Below are 19,121 nucleotides of genomic sequence, written 5' to 3'. Positions count from 1 at the left end.
CTGTTTTCAGCCTCCCAGGTGCTGGATTACAGGTGCATGTCACCATGCCCAGTCTCAATGCCATCTCATCTCATCTCATCCTAGGGGCAGGGCCAGCATGGCATGCTGGGGCCTGAACTCTGGTTGCTGCATCTGCTTAAGCAGGTGATTTAATCTGAGCAATAGGTTTTACACAGACTATACTCCTCTTGTCCTCAGAATAATACAACCTGAATTCATCTTCCAAAGAGTAATTTCTGAAAGCATGTAACTTTTAATATAGAGCATTGCTTTTCTAAAGACACTAACTACATTCACTAGAAGGAAGTAAGTCTAGTAGCGTAAGTGTGAGCAGTAAGTGATCACAGCAGTATCGAACTTCTCGGTATTATTGAACTTATATTTTAATAAGTTTAATAATAATTAGAACCAAATTCAAGGTTTTAATAATTCCATTTTCAAATATTAATGTTATTTTTGTCTTTTTATTTAAATTAACATACATGAAAATATAAAAATCGAACATCTTAGGTGAATAATGTGCTATGTAAGTATCTGTATGTGTGATATAGTGACGGAATAAGATTAAGCACACTGATCTCCTCAAACACATCACTTCTTTACGGCGACAGTTTTCAGAACTCTCGTTCTAGCTTATTTCCAAAATACACAGCTCTTTCCTGCTATCCTCACCCTCCCGTGCAAGAGCCAAGTGCACACCAGCATCACTTCCTACTTAGCTGGAAGCCCATGGGTCGACCTTGCCCCTGTCCTCCCTCCCCACCACACTCCCTCATCTTATTTCAAGCGGTCACTTCATATTCCAATCACACATTCTCTGGAAATTCGCAAAAAGCAATAAAACCAGTTGGCTCCCCTACAGACATCAGGGTTCCCAAGTGGAAGTGCACAGCAAGCAGCTGGAAGACACACACCAAGGCACAGCCATCTGCCCGACTGAACTGTAGAGTCTGCATGACTCAAGAACTGGCCTAGGTTATCTCGCCTCAGAAGCAAGACCCAGCATGTTCAAATACTATGCTTACAGCAGTGTGTGGCATGGCAGTAGCCAGGAAGAAATCCAATAAAAATTTAAAGCCTGAAATCTTAAGTAGAGAAACAGTTAATTTTCTCTACCCACTTGAAGGCATGAACTTCATGAATGCATAACTTAAGAATTAATTCTTATAAAAAGCACATCCTTTCTTACACACACCAGATTCTGTATGATAGCCCTTATTTGATTTATACAACTGGTTAAAGACTGGAAAAAAGAGTGTGAAAACAACACCATAACCCCTGATGTCACAACTACAGCATTCTGGAGCTTGTCCTCACAGGCAAGGACACGAGCTCACTGCACCCAGGCCAAGCTGTCCATGCCCTCCCCAGGGCCAGCTTACCGCGCTGGCCTGTCGGTCTTCCAACGGTGAGCCTCGCTGCTTTCTTTTGATTTAGAGTATGTTGCCTTAGTTTTTGACTATGGATAGAAAAATAAGACACATACATATAAAAAAAAAAAATCAAAAAAGAAAAAGAAAGATGAAGCTTAAAAAATCTATTGACCATGTCAAACTCTTCTTTGTTAATTTCAGGTTATTTACATGTAGTTGAGCAAAGGAAAGTATTTTTTATACATGGCCCTTCAATATTGAAAAAAATTACAGCCACAAAGATAGGATCTAAGGCCAGTACAGCCAAATGAGTGGGGCACACATGCGTGAAGGCAAACGGTACACCTAAGCAGGCACAGCCACGGGTTACTGACATAAGAGCTGCACAGAAACTCCTGAAGACTGGATACCATGGTCAAGACAATCCACATTTGACTCCAACTCTTCTGTGTGCAGAGGAGGACTGTTTACTTTCTAGTTGGGCAACTAAGGTACATGCAAGTCAATTTTGCAAGAGAAAAACTGCATCAGCACCAGTTACAGAATTCAGACATTGTAGAAGTCACAGTACTTGTTAGAAATGTAGCTACAGTCTTTTGACTTTTCTGATTTGTAATCTATAAAATACTACTCTTTCCTAGTTAACAAAAAATATGAGTAACTGGTATATGTGATGATTTTAAGTTTGATTTGAGAGACTATTTGTTAGTAACTGTGTGCAAGGCACCACTCTGGACCTACATAGAAAGACAATGGAGTAACAGTATATAACAGTATATAGTAATAATATATAATAGTAGGAAGACAAGTGATACACAACTAACTTGTGTAGCAGAAGCATTTGGGAATACTTTGCTAAGATTAAGTTTCAGAAGAAATTCTTGAAAACTAAAGAGGGTAAAGGGGTGCTAAGTAAATATAAAAATAATGTTTTCATTTTTTTTTAAGACTGAGTACATGAAAATTAAGAACCAGTAAAATAATACTACTAGCATGGTTTCCATGTCCTCTTCCAGTTCACAGCGATTACAGAGACTATGAGGTAGGAATAAAGATCCAAGGGAGAAATTTTTGGAAGCAAAAGAAGTGCTAAAAATCAATGCCATCTTGAGTTCTAAATCTTATGTACAAATTTACTCAAATACAATTAAATAATAAAATTCTCAAAATAAAGTTCAACATTATCATGGATACTCATGCCAGGCTGCTTGATCCCACATTTCATCAAATTCCCTCTCTAGAAAGCCTCTGTATTATGAATTCTTTCTCCCTCTCTGCTCTTCACCCAATGTGCGCATGTATTTCTTAGCTGCCTATCACTTGTCTTCCTCTCTATATTATATACCACTATTCCAAAAACGATACCTCTGTCCACTTAGGTACAGAATGCTGCCTTGCAATACAGTTACTAATAGTCTCTCAACTCAACTTAGAATCACCACATACATCAATCAAATTATTGTACAGCAGAATGAACTATAATCACTAGCAACTTTATCACTACTTCTGATAAATGAAAGCAAAGTGACCAGTCTAAGCCTGTAACAGTTCTTACACTGTGACGTACGCACTGACTACCAGTGATAGGTATACATCTGCCACTCTTCCATATGTCAAAGGGAAGAGTAGGAGGCTCATGAAGCATAAGGGGGAACTCAAACACAAAGAGAGAAAGAGATCACTGTGAAAGTTCTGAAAGCATGTAAAAATACCAGATTCTCCTAAAGGAATGTAAATGTATGAAACCTAAGACCACAGTTGACCAGAAGGACCTTATCTCAGGAGGTCTTAAGATGAACAGGAGTTTTTCAAACAGCAAAAAATTTTTTAGTTATTTTCAGAAATTAAATTGTTTTCATAGTAAAGAACTTATACACAATAGATTAACATGTAATACAGGTAATTTAGGGATCCTAAATATATTTGTAGAGCTTAAAAGTACAGTGCACTTATTTCTAAATTTGTTTCTAATTAAAAACCAAAATATACACTCTACCTTCCACTCGACGTCATGCTTTTTGTCTGAGCATGTCTTCTCCCGTTCTTTGGCTTTCTTGTAAGCTTTCTTTTCTTCAGCCATTAGAAGTCTAGCTATTTCCTAAAAAGATAAAGTCGCTACCATTAACTGCAGATGCAGGTAGAAAATTACTAAAATATTTCCAAAGGCTATCAGTTAAACTCACAAATATGAACTTACCTCATCCTGGGCTACCTGAGCCGCTCTCATGTCCTCCTGGGTAGCCTGTGGTAAAATGCCACAGAAAACAATCACACAGTTGGAATCCATGGTGCCCACTTTAAAAACCCTATGTACACTTGCACCTGAAACTATGTCCCTGAAACTGATGAGCAGCTGGTGTACAGTCACTAGCCAGAGTAGAGGCTCTTTTGATCAGATTCTAGAGCAGATGAGGAAAATTATCAGACATTAACAATACAAAGACAGGAATGATGACTTTCAGAAAGTAGATATAACAGTCCAACTTTATCTACTTGGAATATGTTCTAATATCCTCAACAGAAACCTGAAACTGTGGAAAGTACTAATCTCTACATACACTACGTTCATTTTCTATACATATATCCCATAATAAATAAGTTCACAAAGAATTTGATAATAATAATAAAAGAACAATTATAATAACATGTTGAAATAATACCTTTGAATTGCTTATTTCTGCCTGGAATTTTCTGTTTTTGTTTTTTTTTGAAACAAGGTCTTGCTGTGCAGTTCAGGCTGGCCACGAACTTATGGTACTCTTCCTGAGCACAGGAATTACAGGCATGCACCACTACACCCCACCTGGAAATCTTCCATTCAATATTTGGACCTATATTTGACTCCAGGTAACTGAAATCACTGCCATGAACTATAGAGAAGGGAGAACTGCTGTGCTCTGGTCTCTCATCTTCCTTTTTTCACTACTAATTTATTAGCCAGTGGAGAGCTACAAATCAGCTCACACTCGTACAGTTGATTCAACCCACAAAAGCACTACTGATTCCCTGAACTTTTGCCTTAAAATGTACTCACCAAAATTTCTTCTTCTTGCAGTTTTCTGGCAATTTCAGCATCATACCATTCCTGATCTCTGTGGGTCCCTCGTGATGGAGCGCACACAGCTTCTTTTGTCGCCCTTGGTTTCACTCCTGGGAGAAAGTTCAATGCAGTTAGGCAACTCACACTGTTTGCTTAATATCTAACACTTGCTGAAACTGCTTCCATGTCAGAATTCACTGGGGGTGGCTTGAAGCTTACTTTTCTTAGGACTGGAAGTGACAGTGTAAATAAGCCATATATTTTAACAGTCACCCACTCAACCCTGCCTGGCAAAAACTCTCCTCTCACATTTCTTAAACAGCAGAAACTTATGCTAGGAACCACAAGTGAGGCCTTCACAAAATAAGTAGACATTAAGTCACTCTGAAAAGAAAATAACTTAAAGACAGTTACACAATCACAGTTTGAAAGAGACCGACAAGACTGGAGATGAGAAGCTTTCTCCTGGTTACCGAAGTTTCTTTCTTACCATAGAAAACCAGAAAATCATCATTCGTAAACTGCAAAAAATTGCTATTTGCAAACCAGGGGCTCTGCCATGGTTTGTGCTGATATTAAACAAACCACTTGCTTTAGATCTTTCTCACAGCTTTAATACATTCCTTAATGTCATTACTTAATTGTAGGGAAGCTATAAAATAGGGTGTGTGTCAAACAGTACAAGGCCTTCAGAGTTCTATTCCACTGGAGACAAAAGAACATGGGGGAGTGGTGGCCAACTCTGGCTTTTTACTTTGAATATTATGAGCAGCATATATTCCTTTTATAATTTTCAAGTAAAGCAAATGATTTACTTGATTTTCTACCTCTTTCTATAGCACCATGTTGGGCAATCATGGTCACATTAGAATCACTTGGGGAACTTTAAAGACTAGAACAGTATTTGTCCCAATCCTTAGAGATTCTAATTTGAAGCTGGCTTTGCTGATTTGAAACCAGCTGATTCTTCATTAGAAGTAACAATCAAACCACTAGTTCAGTGCACTGTCCACCAAAACACCTGTACATTAAAATGGCTTCCAATAAAATGTTGTACCACACAGAGAAAGCAAGCTAAATTTAGGGATTTAAGGTCATCTTGTGAAGCCTCTCGTAACCATTCAACCAAGCTTTGTGCTAAGTTCAAAAGCCACAGACTCATGTAGTACTCTTTAGAACCAGAAGAAAAGGTAAGAAACCCTGGCTTTCTCAGCTTCAGACTTGTGAGGGCCTGATTATAGAGACCACTTCACACCATCTTCACAGCTACTACACTGTACACAGGGCCAGATGTATGACTGCTGAAACAGCAAAAAACAGTGGCACACTCCTAAGGGTGGCCCATATGAAAAAATGGAATTTGAGCCTTCCTGAATTATGATGAGATTGATCTTACCTAGAATGATTTCATGGACAATGAAAAACATCACATAGGGAATTTAGTATTTGGTGGTGTCAACTGAAAAGAAGTTGCCATACAATATTCTAATATAACTTCACTATTAAATAAAACTGTGATTTATGAAAACAACTTTAGAAATTGTGCTTTTACTTATTATATTTGAATGTAATCTTCCAACCTACTCTAGTAGGGTTGTAAGATTTATAAAGCAAGCTGGATATAAAATAATAGTATAAGCAGTTCATGTTATAATCATTTTAAAGCCTGCCTAACTCCATTTTTTAAACCTTTATGCCAAGAAAAGAAACATTTGTTGCAACTCCCTCACTGGAGTCTGGGTATCAGTGTTTGGTTCCATGCTTCCTACACCTATTTTAAACACCATGGAGCATTCCTAAAAGCCATAAAAACCACCCCTCAGAGCACATTTATAGGTCAAATTCACAGAATCAGAAGTGCAGAAGTACTGTAACCACCCTTCCTCCCCTACTTCCTTTGGAGGTCTCACCATGTCCTTCTAAAACTGGAGATAAATGACTTCCCCCATAAGCCTACTCCACGGAAGATCATAATGCTCTTTTCTGTTACCCCACAGCTCCTTGTTCACTTCTCCCTAACACAATGAATCTGTTAACCCTCTGAGGCTTAAATGCAAGCATGAAGTCCAAGACAAGATTATCCATGACCAGTACTCAGGATGGCTTGTTAAACTGAGTTTTAATTGTTTTTAGAACCAAGTCTTTTCATTAGAGATAACGTGATAGGGAAAAGAAAACTAAGAATAAAACTCAATCTGAATTTGCAACCTAGAAGCCAGCTCTCCACCTACAAGTGGAGTACAACTAAGTCACAACTGGAACCTCTCCCAGTAACCATTTTCTCTATACAAAATTTCAATGAGAGTTAAATAAAACCGGGATGATGAGTGTGGTCTACTAAAGGACCAGCGAAAACAGGGCCTTGAGTGTTACAGCCACAGGGAGAACAGCAGCTCAGGGGGCTCCAGACAGCAGAGCCTTTTCTGTGTCATGATGGACTTCAGAGTGAAGGCCCAGCAGAAGTCACCAAGCTAGAGAATCCCTCTGACATTTCATCTTTAAGGTACCAACAACTTACCTTCGCATGTACTTTAGAACACCCAACTGCACAGATACAGGTGGAAGAGTGAGAGCATACAAAAGAACTTAAAGCATGATTGTCAAACTTCACTTTCATTAGAATCGCCTCCAGCTTGAAAACATGTCCAAACTGACCAGGAAGTTGCGTTTTTAAGAAACAGCCCAGTTGTTTCTGATGAAAACAAATTGAGGCCCATAGTGAAAATACTCATTTAAATGACTGCCTACACAATCTCCCATTTTATAGATGAGAAACATATGGCCTAGAAAATCCAGTACTTCCAGCCCTACCAGTAGGCAAACAGTATTAAAGCAGTATCACCACATCTTCTGGGGTTAGTGAGGTAAAACCAGAAATTCAGGAGCTTTAGTTGGGTATCAAGGATCTGTGACGGACAGTCTTGGCAATCGAAGAAGTGTGACTGGGATGAGCACCTCCACTTGTTATCTAGGCCAGAAAGGACCTCCCAAGGCATCAGTATATTTTCTCAGAAAGAGAATGGTACAATCATTTTCCTTCCGCCTACATACCACAGATTCATAATATTACCTTTTACAATATTTGGCTCTACAATTGCACTCATGTACATGAATACTGGAGAGGAAGAATTTTGCTTACAAGCTTATGACACAGATTTGTTGTATGCACATACATGACACCAGCGCACCAATGGGGCTACCCTGTATTACCTGTGTTGTGGAGGTGGTGCCGCTCCTCACTCTCTGAGAAGGGAGGGGTCTTGGGTTTCTGTCTCCTTTCTCTGTGCTCACCTTGCCCAGGGTCCCTCCCATACATGGCTTCCTTGCAATGAAGCCCTGCTCTCTGTGAGGATTTGGGTGAAAGCTGGTCTTGATGCTGGGAACGTTTTTCCCAATTCCGAGTTCGGTGGCTACTTTTAGCCTCCCAGTCACCAGATTCAGTACTCAGAAACACATCTCCACTGATCTTGGGAAGTGGTGGTCTTCGAATCCTCTCCTGACAAGAACGTGTCCTTTCATCATGCTCACTGGTGACATGTGGAGCTTCCCTCACTGGGTCCCGGCTACAGGACGACAAGGACCTCTTTGATGCACAAAGTTCTTCCCGCTCTTCCACATTCTCCAGTGCACGTCTTGGTTTCTCCTTCCTTTGCTTCACAGCCTTTCCATCGCTTTGGAGGCTACAAGACCTTGAATATCCAGAACCCCGTTCCCTGGCCCTCCTTGACCTTGGCTGGTCTGAGTGGAGGTAGAGGGATGTGAAAAATAAGAATGCAGATTAATTTAATGACAGAATAAACTCATTACCCAGGAGAAGTCAGGGTCCAAGTTTAGCATATTTTAAAGTGAAGAAAACTGCTTTAACCTAACAAATGTAAACAAGGGACTACGTACTTGCTAGAAGCTCTATACACACAAGAAAGATGCTGGGTACATAGGCGCAAAAGGTAAGAAACTAAAATTAATTAAAATATAAATTAAATCTGAAAGAACATTATTAATGGAGTATAATCATATTTGCCAATAACAAAAATTATAGCCATTAGGCATTAAATTCTACTTCACAAAACAAATTCAGAACTAGTACAGGAAAAATAATAGAGGTCAAATGTCATAAAAAATTTTGGTGATTTGTCACAGACTTTCACATATTCATGCTGGCAATGACAATAAAGATATATCATTTCTCTGCTAAGTTCAAACCTTAGCATTCTTTTATCTTCCCTGCTTGAGGTCAAAGCAAACTTTCCCAAACTCTTGAGGGAGGAACCCTATACTAGAGTCATCAAAGAGGCTAATACAGAGGAGACATTTAAGTCAGTAAATTAACAGTCATCTTTAGATGATATTTTTCCTAATTTTATTTGAAAATAGAAGAAAAAACTAAAAGATGTCAACTACACAGAAAGAATCACTTCCTAAATGTATTTCTATAAGCTGTACGTTATAGTCTTGTACAAAATTATAATATGTGGCAAATATATACAGTAAGCCCCCAAGTTCAATACAAATTTCAAAACAGCACATATGTGGGCACTTGCGCTCAGTTTCATTGAGGCACAAGATACTGCACAAAGGAATTAATACAACATTTGCAAGACTTTAACATCTCCTAAAAACATTCACTGCATTTTGGATATAATACAAAATTCGAAGGGAATTCCTAATATAGCTAAAAATAACATTTCTGGCTAGAATTAAGCCTTTGCTGAATTAGACTTGAATTTGATAACAGAACAAATAAAGAACTGCATTTTCTCAGTTGTTAGGGGCTTGTGTTGTCTGGTTTGATATTGTTACTCTGACATCAAGGCACAGAGTAAAAGGGAGCTATGTGATGTTAGCCAACACTGATTCATGGGTTCTCCTAAAATTGTTCAAGTAGTTCTTACACTTTCCAGAAGAAATTTTACTTCAAAGTTATGTATAAGTTAAAGCCTGTCTCCTTAACAGTCTGTAAAAAATGTATCTATTTATAATTTGTGGTTAAGTTTATATTTTACATACAATCAAAAATGAAGCAGGGCAATTACTCTGTAAAAAAAAATCTGTTCTTTTAATCAAAGTATTAATTTTCTCTGACTACTGAAAAAGTATCTATTGACTACTGCAGTAAGTTAATATGACACTGGCTGGCTATTAAATAATGACTATATTCAGAGAACAATTGTTTGCAGTGCTAATGTCAATATCCCAGAGAGTTGTATGGGGGAAGTCTACCTCTAAGCCACAAAGAGACAAAAGGAGTTTGCTACAACATGAATTTGTGAGGCTATTTTTAAAATTTTTACTGAACAGTTTTAACTGATACTAGTTCTTCATATAAATGTGCTCAAAGAATTTTTACAAAGCTGTCACCATGTTTTCAGACTTACAAATAAATATAAATGTGTATATCTATATCTATATCTATAGATATATATCTGGTTCATCTATTGTGCTATCTTTAAATGGAGGGGGTGGGAATCCTTCAAAAATCTATTTAAGTCTTTCAAAACCTCTTCTACTTGAGGGCTAAGACTTGTACATTTCTTAAGCCCAAGTTATTTGGCAAATATAATTAACTCCCTCACTGCCAATATATACATATATGTGTACATATACATGTAATATATATGTACACGTATTTATATCTTATATGCATGCTTCCATGTTTGTCATTCAAAACAAGATGGTAGTTGTTTAAAAGAATACATCACATATACGACAATGAAATATGTATAAACTATTTCAGAGCTTACACATCCTTCAGCAAAGTTGTATTCTTTGATCTTTCAAGCATCTGTATGAAGGACTCATTTTTAGAATTGCATTTTACAAAAAGAAAAAAGTTCAGAGAAATTATAGTACATAATTCTGTTAGTTACAATTGTTGTAAGGAAAGTAAAGAACTTGAAGTCAGTCTTACAACTTCAAAAGTGATGAGTTTTACAAAGATTACCAATACAATCACAACACAGGGTAAATGGCTTTGAAGGAAAAACATGGACTCACAATTGAACAATATATCATTTCACAATTGATATTTTGCATAATTTCAAATTTACAGAAATTCATAACTGATCATTTTCAAAATAATTTATGGAAGTTTAAGTAAAATATAAGCTGAAAGGATTACCATTTCTGTAATGATACACTGTGATTATAAAACAGGTAAAGCAAAAAAGCAAACTGTACATGGAAAACTACAACTAAAAAATTACCATGTGTGTTGGGAAAGGACCATTGCAGAGAATGTAAGGCCTGCTTTTTAAATGGGAGCTGAATTACAACCTGTCTCTGGAATTCAATTTGGTCGAACTCAAAAGCATACAAAGGAAGATCACATGTTCAGCAACATATAAGTTCCAACAAGAACACAGCTGAGACAGAGAAATTACAGTATTTACATACATCTCTGAATTTATCACTTCCTATTCCTCAATCCTCCCCTAATTTCCCCAAAGAAGCCTATATTCCACTTTTTATCCATTTATAAAATTAGTTACAATAAATGTATACTTTTTAAAATTTGGGGATATACTTGAAAACTACTAAATTTTAACATTCTTCTGCCCTAGAGATACGACTCTAGATGACAGTAAAGCAGGAAAACAAGTTTGAGTCTCAATTCAATTTAGTACAGGCTTTAGTAAAGGCAGGTTAAAACCAATACTTCTGTTATTTAATAATTACTTGTTATCCTAGTGCTTTTAGTGACTTTTCACAATAAACATTATTTTAGAGTAGAATTAAAAATTAAACAAAAACCACTAGACTATATTTCTAAGACTTTAATTGAAAGTAAGGAAACTACCTTCTGGTATCTAGGACAGCAAAGTATGCTAAGTAACTTTTCTTTCTTTTTAATTTCCATAGGACTTAATTTCACCAGAAAATCTAGCATGTGGAAAGAAGATGGTTATAAAAGGAGCTGAGCGCTTCACATATGGAGAAAGTACCAAGCAAGAGAATCAACCAGTATATTAAATGACAAAGTAAACTCCAGTGATTACAATAAACTTAGTGTAAAGCTGTGACTAAGGTTATATACAAATAATAAAAATCCTACTACCGACACACTTACCTTCTATAATGGGATAATAGAAAAGCAGTTGATAACTAGTTTGCAAGGTCTTTGGGGAATCACAGAGCTTAAAATCTTTATTTTCTAGAAGTTGCCTTTAAGTTTTGCTCACTGGTTACCCAAGTATGTTTCCAAGCTGACCTTCAATAGAGTGACACTTGAAAGTACAGGAAATGTATTTCCCATGGACAATCTTTGAAAAGGACTGAGTTACACTTGCAAATACTCTTTCCCAACACACTTTTAAGATACAGAATTACCAACACCACAGTTGCAACCACCACACCATCACCATCACCATCCTACAAAAGCAGATATCAGGTAAGCAAGACTGCAGAGGGAATTTTTTCCCTTAGAAATCATTCTATATTACAATCAAATGGCAAAGAAAGTTTCAAAAATCAAAAAATGAAGTTAGTAGCGTTTGTTGTAAATAGGCTAAAGCACCAATCCAAGATTCAAACAGGAAAGTATGGGGAAAAAGTTTTGTTACCTAGTAACTAATAAATGCTACACCTTCTTTATCCATACCATTTCACTAATTCAAATGAACAGCACTGCCCAGATTTCTTTGAAAAAGTTAAGTTCAGAGTCACCCACCATTTCCCATACCCCCACTTTATGTATTCAGAGTACGATACAGAGCTGCAATACAGAAGAACGTATACCAAATTTTACAAAGCCATATTCAGTCTTAATAGTCATAAAAATGGCTTTGATTGTCCAAGTAAAGAATAGGTAAGTTCACACTATTTGAATAAATTCTGCCTTCACTCTAAATGTACCAAGTGACTAGGAATAAGAAATGTTCTCAGATCCTTAAGGTCACTCATTTTATGGACAATAAATGTGTCTTGTGGCTGAGTCTAAGTAAGGATAGAATAGTTCATAATGCAGGCATTGTTACCTCCATCTTCATAATAGTAACTGTCTCCATAAACATTGGCTCCAGAGAATTCTAGGTTGTGTTTCTTTCGCTTTTTTTCTTCTTGCAACTCCTTTTCTTGTAAAAGGCGAGCTATGTCCTGCAAAGACAAAAGGGAATCAAACACTTACCAACAACAAACAAACTTGAAACACTGGACCTCAACATTCTCTTAGCGAATATTCATGGCTTCTGTCCATGGCTCTCCAGACTTTTTAGTATTAATCTCATGCTGTCCAACTGCCCAGTAGGAGTAGCACATAATCTAGCTGAGACAGGCTTTAAAAAAAAAAAAAAAAAAAGACTCAAGCCAAAGATACTCAAACCTAGAAAAACACTAAAAAATGCACTAAGCGTGTCTGTACAACAGAATGTTTTAGACCTATATATTTGTGGGTCTTTCTTTCAAGTTGATGATTCAGCAGTTTGCAGAGACGGACACAGTAATCTACAAAATGTTCTACAGTGAATTATAACTAAATAGTAAAACTTTTGAAAATAATTCTAATTTGGATGATTCTAATTTGGGTGATTCTAATTTGCTTTACCTTAGAACACCACTGTGTGAAGTGAAGAAGAGAAAGCAGGTGTGGAGAGCAGCGGTAGAGCACTTGCCTAACACGTGAGAGACCCTAGGTTGGATTCCCAGCACAAAAAGATAAAAAGAAAGAAAGGAGAAAATAAGCTTCCTCATGTTTCCTAACTAGCCAAGATTGTAGCAGCTAAGGTGCAGAAGGCAGTGTGAGGAGAAGGAGTGATGGATAGATAACATTCTAACCACACGCCCTGAATGATAACCACACTTTTAGAAAACAATGATAAACACAAAAAACTACAATAAAGACAACAAAATTCTCAAAAAAGGTTTAAGAAAGAATATTAATTATGCATCATAGAAATAATTTAACATTTTGTACTGGGTTAACACTTAAATAAAGAACTGAATTTCAAGGGGAAAACTAGAAAAAGAGAACATTAGTGAAGTCATGAATGTTTTCATGGCATTCTGAGGAACAGTCCAGTTAAAACATGTATGTGTGGTGCTACAGAAAAAGGTGAAGCTAGAAAAAATTACAGCTGGATCACAGGCACTCCTTACGGAAATCTTAAGAAGTCTGGAGTCCACAATGCAGGACACAAAGGGTTTCAAAGGTTTCGCTCTGGAGAGTGACAGTGTTCTGAACAGAAGACTGTATGACAACTCCAGAAAACAGTATGCGTATTTTCAGGTTCATATACTGTTTTCTGGAGAGAAGTCTGACACCTCTCACAAGACTTAGAGGCACAGATGAACATGGCAAAACTACTAACTAGTGCAAATGGTAATAATATCACAGGCAGTTTGTGATACTTTAAGAATACAAGAAGTGCTTAAATGTTAGTTATGTAAATATGAAGCAAAACTCATTATTCTTGAACCTTTTGATAGGTTCCAGCCCAAATATGAATTGCTGAATCATTATGGTGGTCCAACATGGCTGAAGCCCCCAAACAACAGGTTATCTTCCCAATGACAACTTTCTCACTCCCAACCCCTCCCACCAGTTTTCTCCCCTCAGCTCTGAATACAACTTCCTCTTATCCTTTACACAAAAAGAAAAAAAAACCCAATCAGCTCCTTATAGGTCACTAAGCCCTCCCCCTCAAATTCTACCCCAAGCAAAATTTTGTATAATCCCAGGTCCCCTCTGTCTCACTCTGATCAGAGGATCCCTGTCATCTTCCTGCAGTCCGTCCACTCCATGTCCTCAATAAAGGCAACCTCTCTGTTTTTTTTTTTCCTTCCACATCTGTTGTGCCAAAAAAACCTAACACTTTTGAAATTTTATAAATCTCTCCAAATGAAGACTATAAGACTGCAAAATAATTTAAGATCTTAATCTGAGTAGATCAGAATGTTTCACTTCTATGAAGAAACAAATTACATACTAAGGCTAGGTAAAGCAAATAATAATTACCCTTATTTTCAGTTCTTTTTAATAGTTACCAAAATAGCCTTACAAATCTCATGTTATACAAATATTTAAATTCAAACTTAAAATATGTTAACATATTGCTTTTAACTGGTATATACACGAATTATGCACCTGACTACCTACACATTACACATGTACTGATACATTTAAAAGCCCATACTACAGAGTCAAGCACTTAAGTGCGCCCTCACAAAACAATGAAACTCAGAATGAGAGGGAAAAGACGTAAGGCTACTTCTAACTACACTCTTCTGCACAGGTTACAGCATTTCTACTACTTTGAGGGAAAAAGTTATCCTTCACAGCTGGAAGTTAAGATGATTCTCTTTTCCCTTCCAGTTCAGGGCAAAAATGCTTTAAAGAAACATTAATAGTTAACTAAAACGAATTTTTGGAAGCATCTCTTTATTCACACCAAATAAAACATCTGAATTATCTACTCTTAAAGCCAACTTTTTCAACTATTTAAGACATTTTATTCTGTGCATGTTTAACAAGTGCCAGTTTCATTAAACTTGCTATCTGACAAAGTAATGACATATCAATCAGTTAGAGAGGCAGGGGGTGGACCAGTATGATCCCTAAAACTATATTTGTTATACCAGAAGTGCCCAGATTATTAGTCTTGACCAAAGAGTAGAAAGTAATACAAACACTTCACTGAGTTTTCGGATTTAATGAACACCAAACATTACATTTTCCTAAATGGTATTCATTGTATTATCCAAAATTCCCTGATGTAAATACAAAAGAATATTATTCAAGTTTCAACAGAAATTATTAAATTGCACTCCAGGGACCTAATAATTGCTTTCTTACTATTGAACTCAGTCCTAATTAATATACAGTAAAAACCTACTTTACTAGTGTGAAGAACTCGGAAAAAAACAACAATTATGTCCCTTCTTTACAGCACATTATCTAGTCAAAGAAATGCTTTTAATTAAGTTTTGCTTTTAGTCCAGCTCTTTTTCAGTTAGTAAAACTAACTCAGTAAAAAGAAACTGTTAAGCTTGAAGAATATAAAAAGATTTGGTGGAAAACTGTCACACTACAGATGGGCTTTAGCACAAGTCAGTTCTTCCGCCTTTCTAGAATTACTGTACAATGAATTCAAGCAGATGATTTCCAAGTAAAGTGACTTCCTTTAAAACCTTTAATACAAGCTAAAGACAGTACATCAGTCACCATACCTGGATAGCTAACTAGCTTGTCACCTTTGATACAAGTAATTTCCTTACCTCTTCTTCCTTCCTAATAAAGGCTAGTTTAGAACAGCATTTCCCAAGCTCTCTTCCAGAGCATACTGATCTCAGAGTGTTCTCCCAAAAACTAAAGCATGCAATACAAAGCATATGTTATATTTAACTCTATAAAATATTCATTAACACATTTTAAATTTTTACATTTTAAATTTTTATTAAAAAACCATTATTTTTTTGTAACTTAACATTCTACAAATTTGAGGACAAAGCTTGTGCGTACTCTCTCTCTCTCTCTATACACACACACACACACACACACACACACACACATATATCCTTGTGAAATTAGTGTTCTATATACTTTGGGAAAACAAATAACAATTTTTAAATTTTAAGCTCTTCTAAAGTCATTTTCAATTATTTGTAATGTATCAGATTTATTTTGGATACCCCTGCTCCACAGAGAACTTTTTAGTAAGAATGTTAACTGGAAGCAAAAAAGATATATTTATGTATATATGCAGCATAGTTTAGATAACTGTGTTGCCAATTTCTGCAGGTCTTTTGAAAGGAGCAGTTACTGCTTAAATTTGTTTTTTCTTTTTAATTTCTTATAACTTTTGCTGTTGTCTTTTTTAAACAATTCTGTAGGTTTATATCTGGTAACACAAACTACTAATTTGAAGACAACATCATGCAACACAGCAACCACTGTTGAATTCCTGTTACTTTGTTTAATGAAATTTTGAATTGCTTCTATTTGTATTTCTTCTTTTGCTATCTTATACTAGGGAGACTATATGATATTTACACATGTGGGTCTGGTTTATTTCACTTAGGAGCATATCTTCAGGTGGATCCACTGAAATACAAAGGCTTCAAGTTTATCATTTTTTTTTTTTTTTTACTATTTTGTATTCTTAAAAAAAGTAAAAAAATAAAAAGAATGTTAATTGGAATGTGAATTCACCAGTGTACCCTGCTTCTCTCTTTTCACCCAACTCTGAGATATTTAAAACTATAACCGAAGACAGAATACAGTTAAAGATCACTAGAATGTGATTCTCCTCAAAGGACCAAACATCACGCCGCAGACCAGTAGGGAACTGGGACATGGTCAGTACCCTTACAGTTTCTATCTAGTAGGTGTTAAAAGTGAAACTATTAGTATAACAAAAGACACACAAAGCTGAGTGTTCTAAAATAGGCATGACTATAAATAAGGTGGGCTAGAGTCCAGGGCTTTCTCCCAAGTAAAAAACAAATTATTCAAACACAGAATTAAAATTTTAAGGCATTTTTATGGCTTATATAACATAACAAGCTTATTTCTCTCTTAAATAACTGTCAAATCACATGACTTCATAAAAAAGATACTATTCCATTAGATTGCTAAGCTAGTTCATTAGCTAGCAATTAACATGCTAACAACTAATTCAGAAACCATCTCAGAAGAGGAATAATCCCCAAACAGTTATTTTATAAAACCAGGAAACAGGACATCAACTCATGGCTATTGTAAACACATCAGCACAAGCAGCATAAGAAGAGAACGAATTTTTTTGACTAGACGCCTTCCTCTGATCTCCTTTTCATATTTTTATAATTTTATTTTTAAAGTATCAAAACATAAGAACAATTTAAAGACCTAACATATACTTCTATTGGAGCTAGTCACCAAATATTAAATTAATATTCTTTTTTTTGTGGAACTGGGGATTGAACTCGGACCCTTGCGCTAAGCGCTTATTCTACTGAGCTATCTTCCTGGCCCCTAAATTAATATTCTTTAAGAACACAAAACTCTAAAAGTCTAAGTGCTACAAATAAATATCATGCTGATGTTAAATTTGGTTTTAATATAAACCGGTTACTAAATTTATCCGTGAATCACTCACACTGTAAAACGCTTCTCACTGTTGAACTAAAGCCACAATCTTTCATGACATGTTTGGCAACTCTGATGTTTACTTTAAAAAAAAATTAAAAAAAGATTCTTCCCTAAAATAGTTGCACATTCCTATATATTTGGAACAGGGTTCAAACATTCAAAAATATATGTAAGTCTACACACTAGTACAGATACACTCGAAGTTAAACCAAATAAACACATTTCTTGGCTTTATTAAAAGACACGGACAAATACTTGCACGATGACTGCAGAGAAAGACCTCACTGAACTGGACCACTTCCACGAAACTCACACAGACTTTCTGCACATCTCCTTACTGCTTTAACTACACTGTAACAAAGGTAGAAATGCTATTCACCCAGGATATTCCATTACTTCTCACAACAAAATGCTCAGAAAAAAAAAAGAATCTGGTCCAGGAGGAAAGGAGACCTGCTCTTCACACCTCATTATTTTAGATTATAAGCTAACCTAAGACAACTGACCTTGCCATAAAATGTCTCTAAAAATATTAGGTGAAAATTCAGACATACTGCTGAATGAGAATTTTAATAAAAGTAACTTTTTTATTTTAATTTTATTTCTTTAGATTAATGGATTGCACATTGTAAAAAATTATTTATGAACTTAAATGAGTATAATAAAAATTGTCTAAAATCGGCATGAAGAAGCAAGAGTTTACAGATCAGTCATATAATAATTCACTCTGTGCCAAAAATCAAGAAACGGGCCAGCCAAACACCTTAGCAAATTAAAGCACCTGCAAGCAGGCCAAAGGGCCAGGGTTCAATGCCCAGGCCTGCCATGCCAGCCCCGCCCCTGGGGCTCATTGAGACAGCTACTGAGACTGGACATGGTAGTGCATCTGTAATCCCAGCTCTTGGGAGGCTGTAAACAGGTGGGTCAATACAAGTCCAGTCTATAATGAGAACCTAAACACCCTGTAGACCCTTCCTTAAAATACAAAACAAACAAACAAACAAAAAAAAAAACCCCACACATACACACACACAAAAGAAACTTATATTCATATAAGTAAGTAGAATTCTCAAAGTAGAAGAGGGTAGGCAATAAATATTTAAAATTTCTGAATTTAGTTAAAATTATAGCACATTTCCAAAAAAATGAAATTTCTTTTGCATAAGAAATATGAATAAAATCACACTAAGATATACAAAAATGAAATTGTCCAAAACTAATTATAAAGAAAAAAATCATTAATGCATATATATAGAAAAACATTAGCTATGGAAGAACAAAATTAAATAGCATCTTATTTCACATTAGGAAAAAAAAAGAGCAAGTGAGTAAGAGACTAGACTTATTTATTCAAAGGACTGAAGAAAAAAGATCTGTCCTCATTTAATTTTGCATTTAGCAAACATACCTTTAAAAACTAAAATTAACTTCCAGCTATACAAACTCAAAATATTCTAATACCTCCAGACATAGCATATAGAAAATAATAAAGACAATAATCCAGAAGGCAAGAGAAGTTGCTGTATAGTTCTGCATAAAGAATAAGGAGCTCTCAAAATGGTAGTTATGCAGGATTATGTAAAATATAATTATATTAGACGAACACACTTAAGAGGTCATTGAAGACTTTCACAAAACAGTATCA

General features: G+C 35.9%; 1 protein-coding gene across 1 annotated transcript in view; it reads right to left on the bottom strand.

Annotated features, from left to right (window-relative positions):
• Positions 1-19,121, bottom strand: part of Ccdc50 (coiled-coil domain containing 50) — a gene marked incomplete at its 5' end in the record, with an annotated part of 39,094 nt that overhangs the window by 9,041 nt on the left and 10,932 nt on the right. Inside the window, 6 exons of the mRNA XM_023700932.1 lie at positions 1,383-1,459; positions 3,370-3,471; positions 3,571-3,615; positions 4,408-4,523; positions 7,624-8,151; positions 12,387-12,504. Coding sequence (XP_023556700.1) covers positions 1,383-1,459; positions 3,370-3,471; positions 3,571-3,615; positions 4,408-4,523; positions 7,624-8,151; positions 12,387-12,504 — 986 coding nt within the window. The remainder of the gene's footprint in view (positions 1-1,382; positions 1,460-3,369; positions 3,472-3,570; positions 3,616-4,407; positions 4,524-7,623; positions 8,152-12,386; positions 12,505-19,121) is intronic.

Source organism: Octodon degus, unplaced genomic scaffold (genome assembly GCF_000260255.1).
Source record: "Octodon degus isolate 3935 unplaced genomic scaffold, OctDeg1.0 scaffold00128, whole genome shotgun sequence".
NCBI lineage: Eukaryota > Metazoa > Chordata > Mammalia > Rodentia > Octodontidae > Octodon > Octodon degus.
Note: the sequence above shows the minus strand (reverse complement) of the source record. Positions and strands in the feature narration are given on the sequence as shown.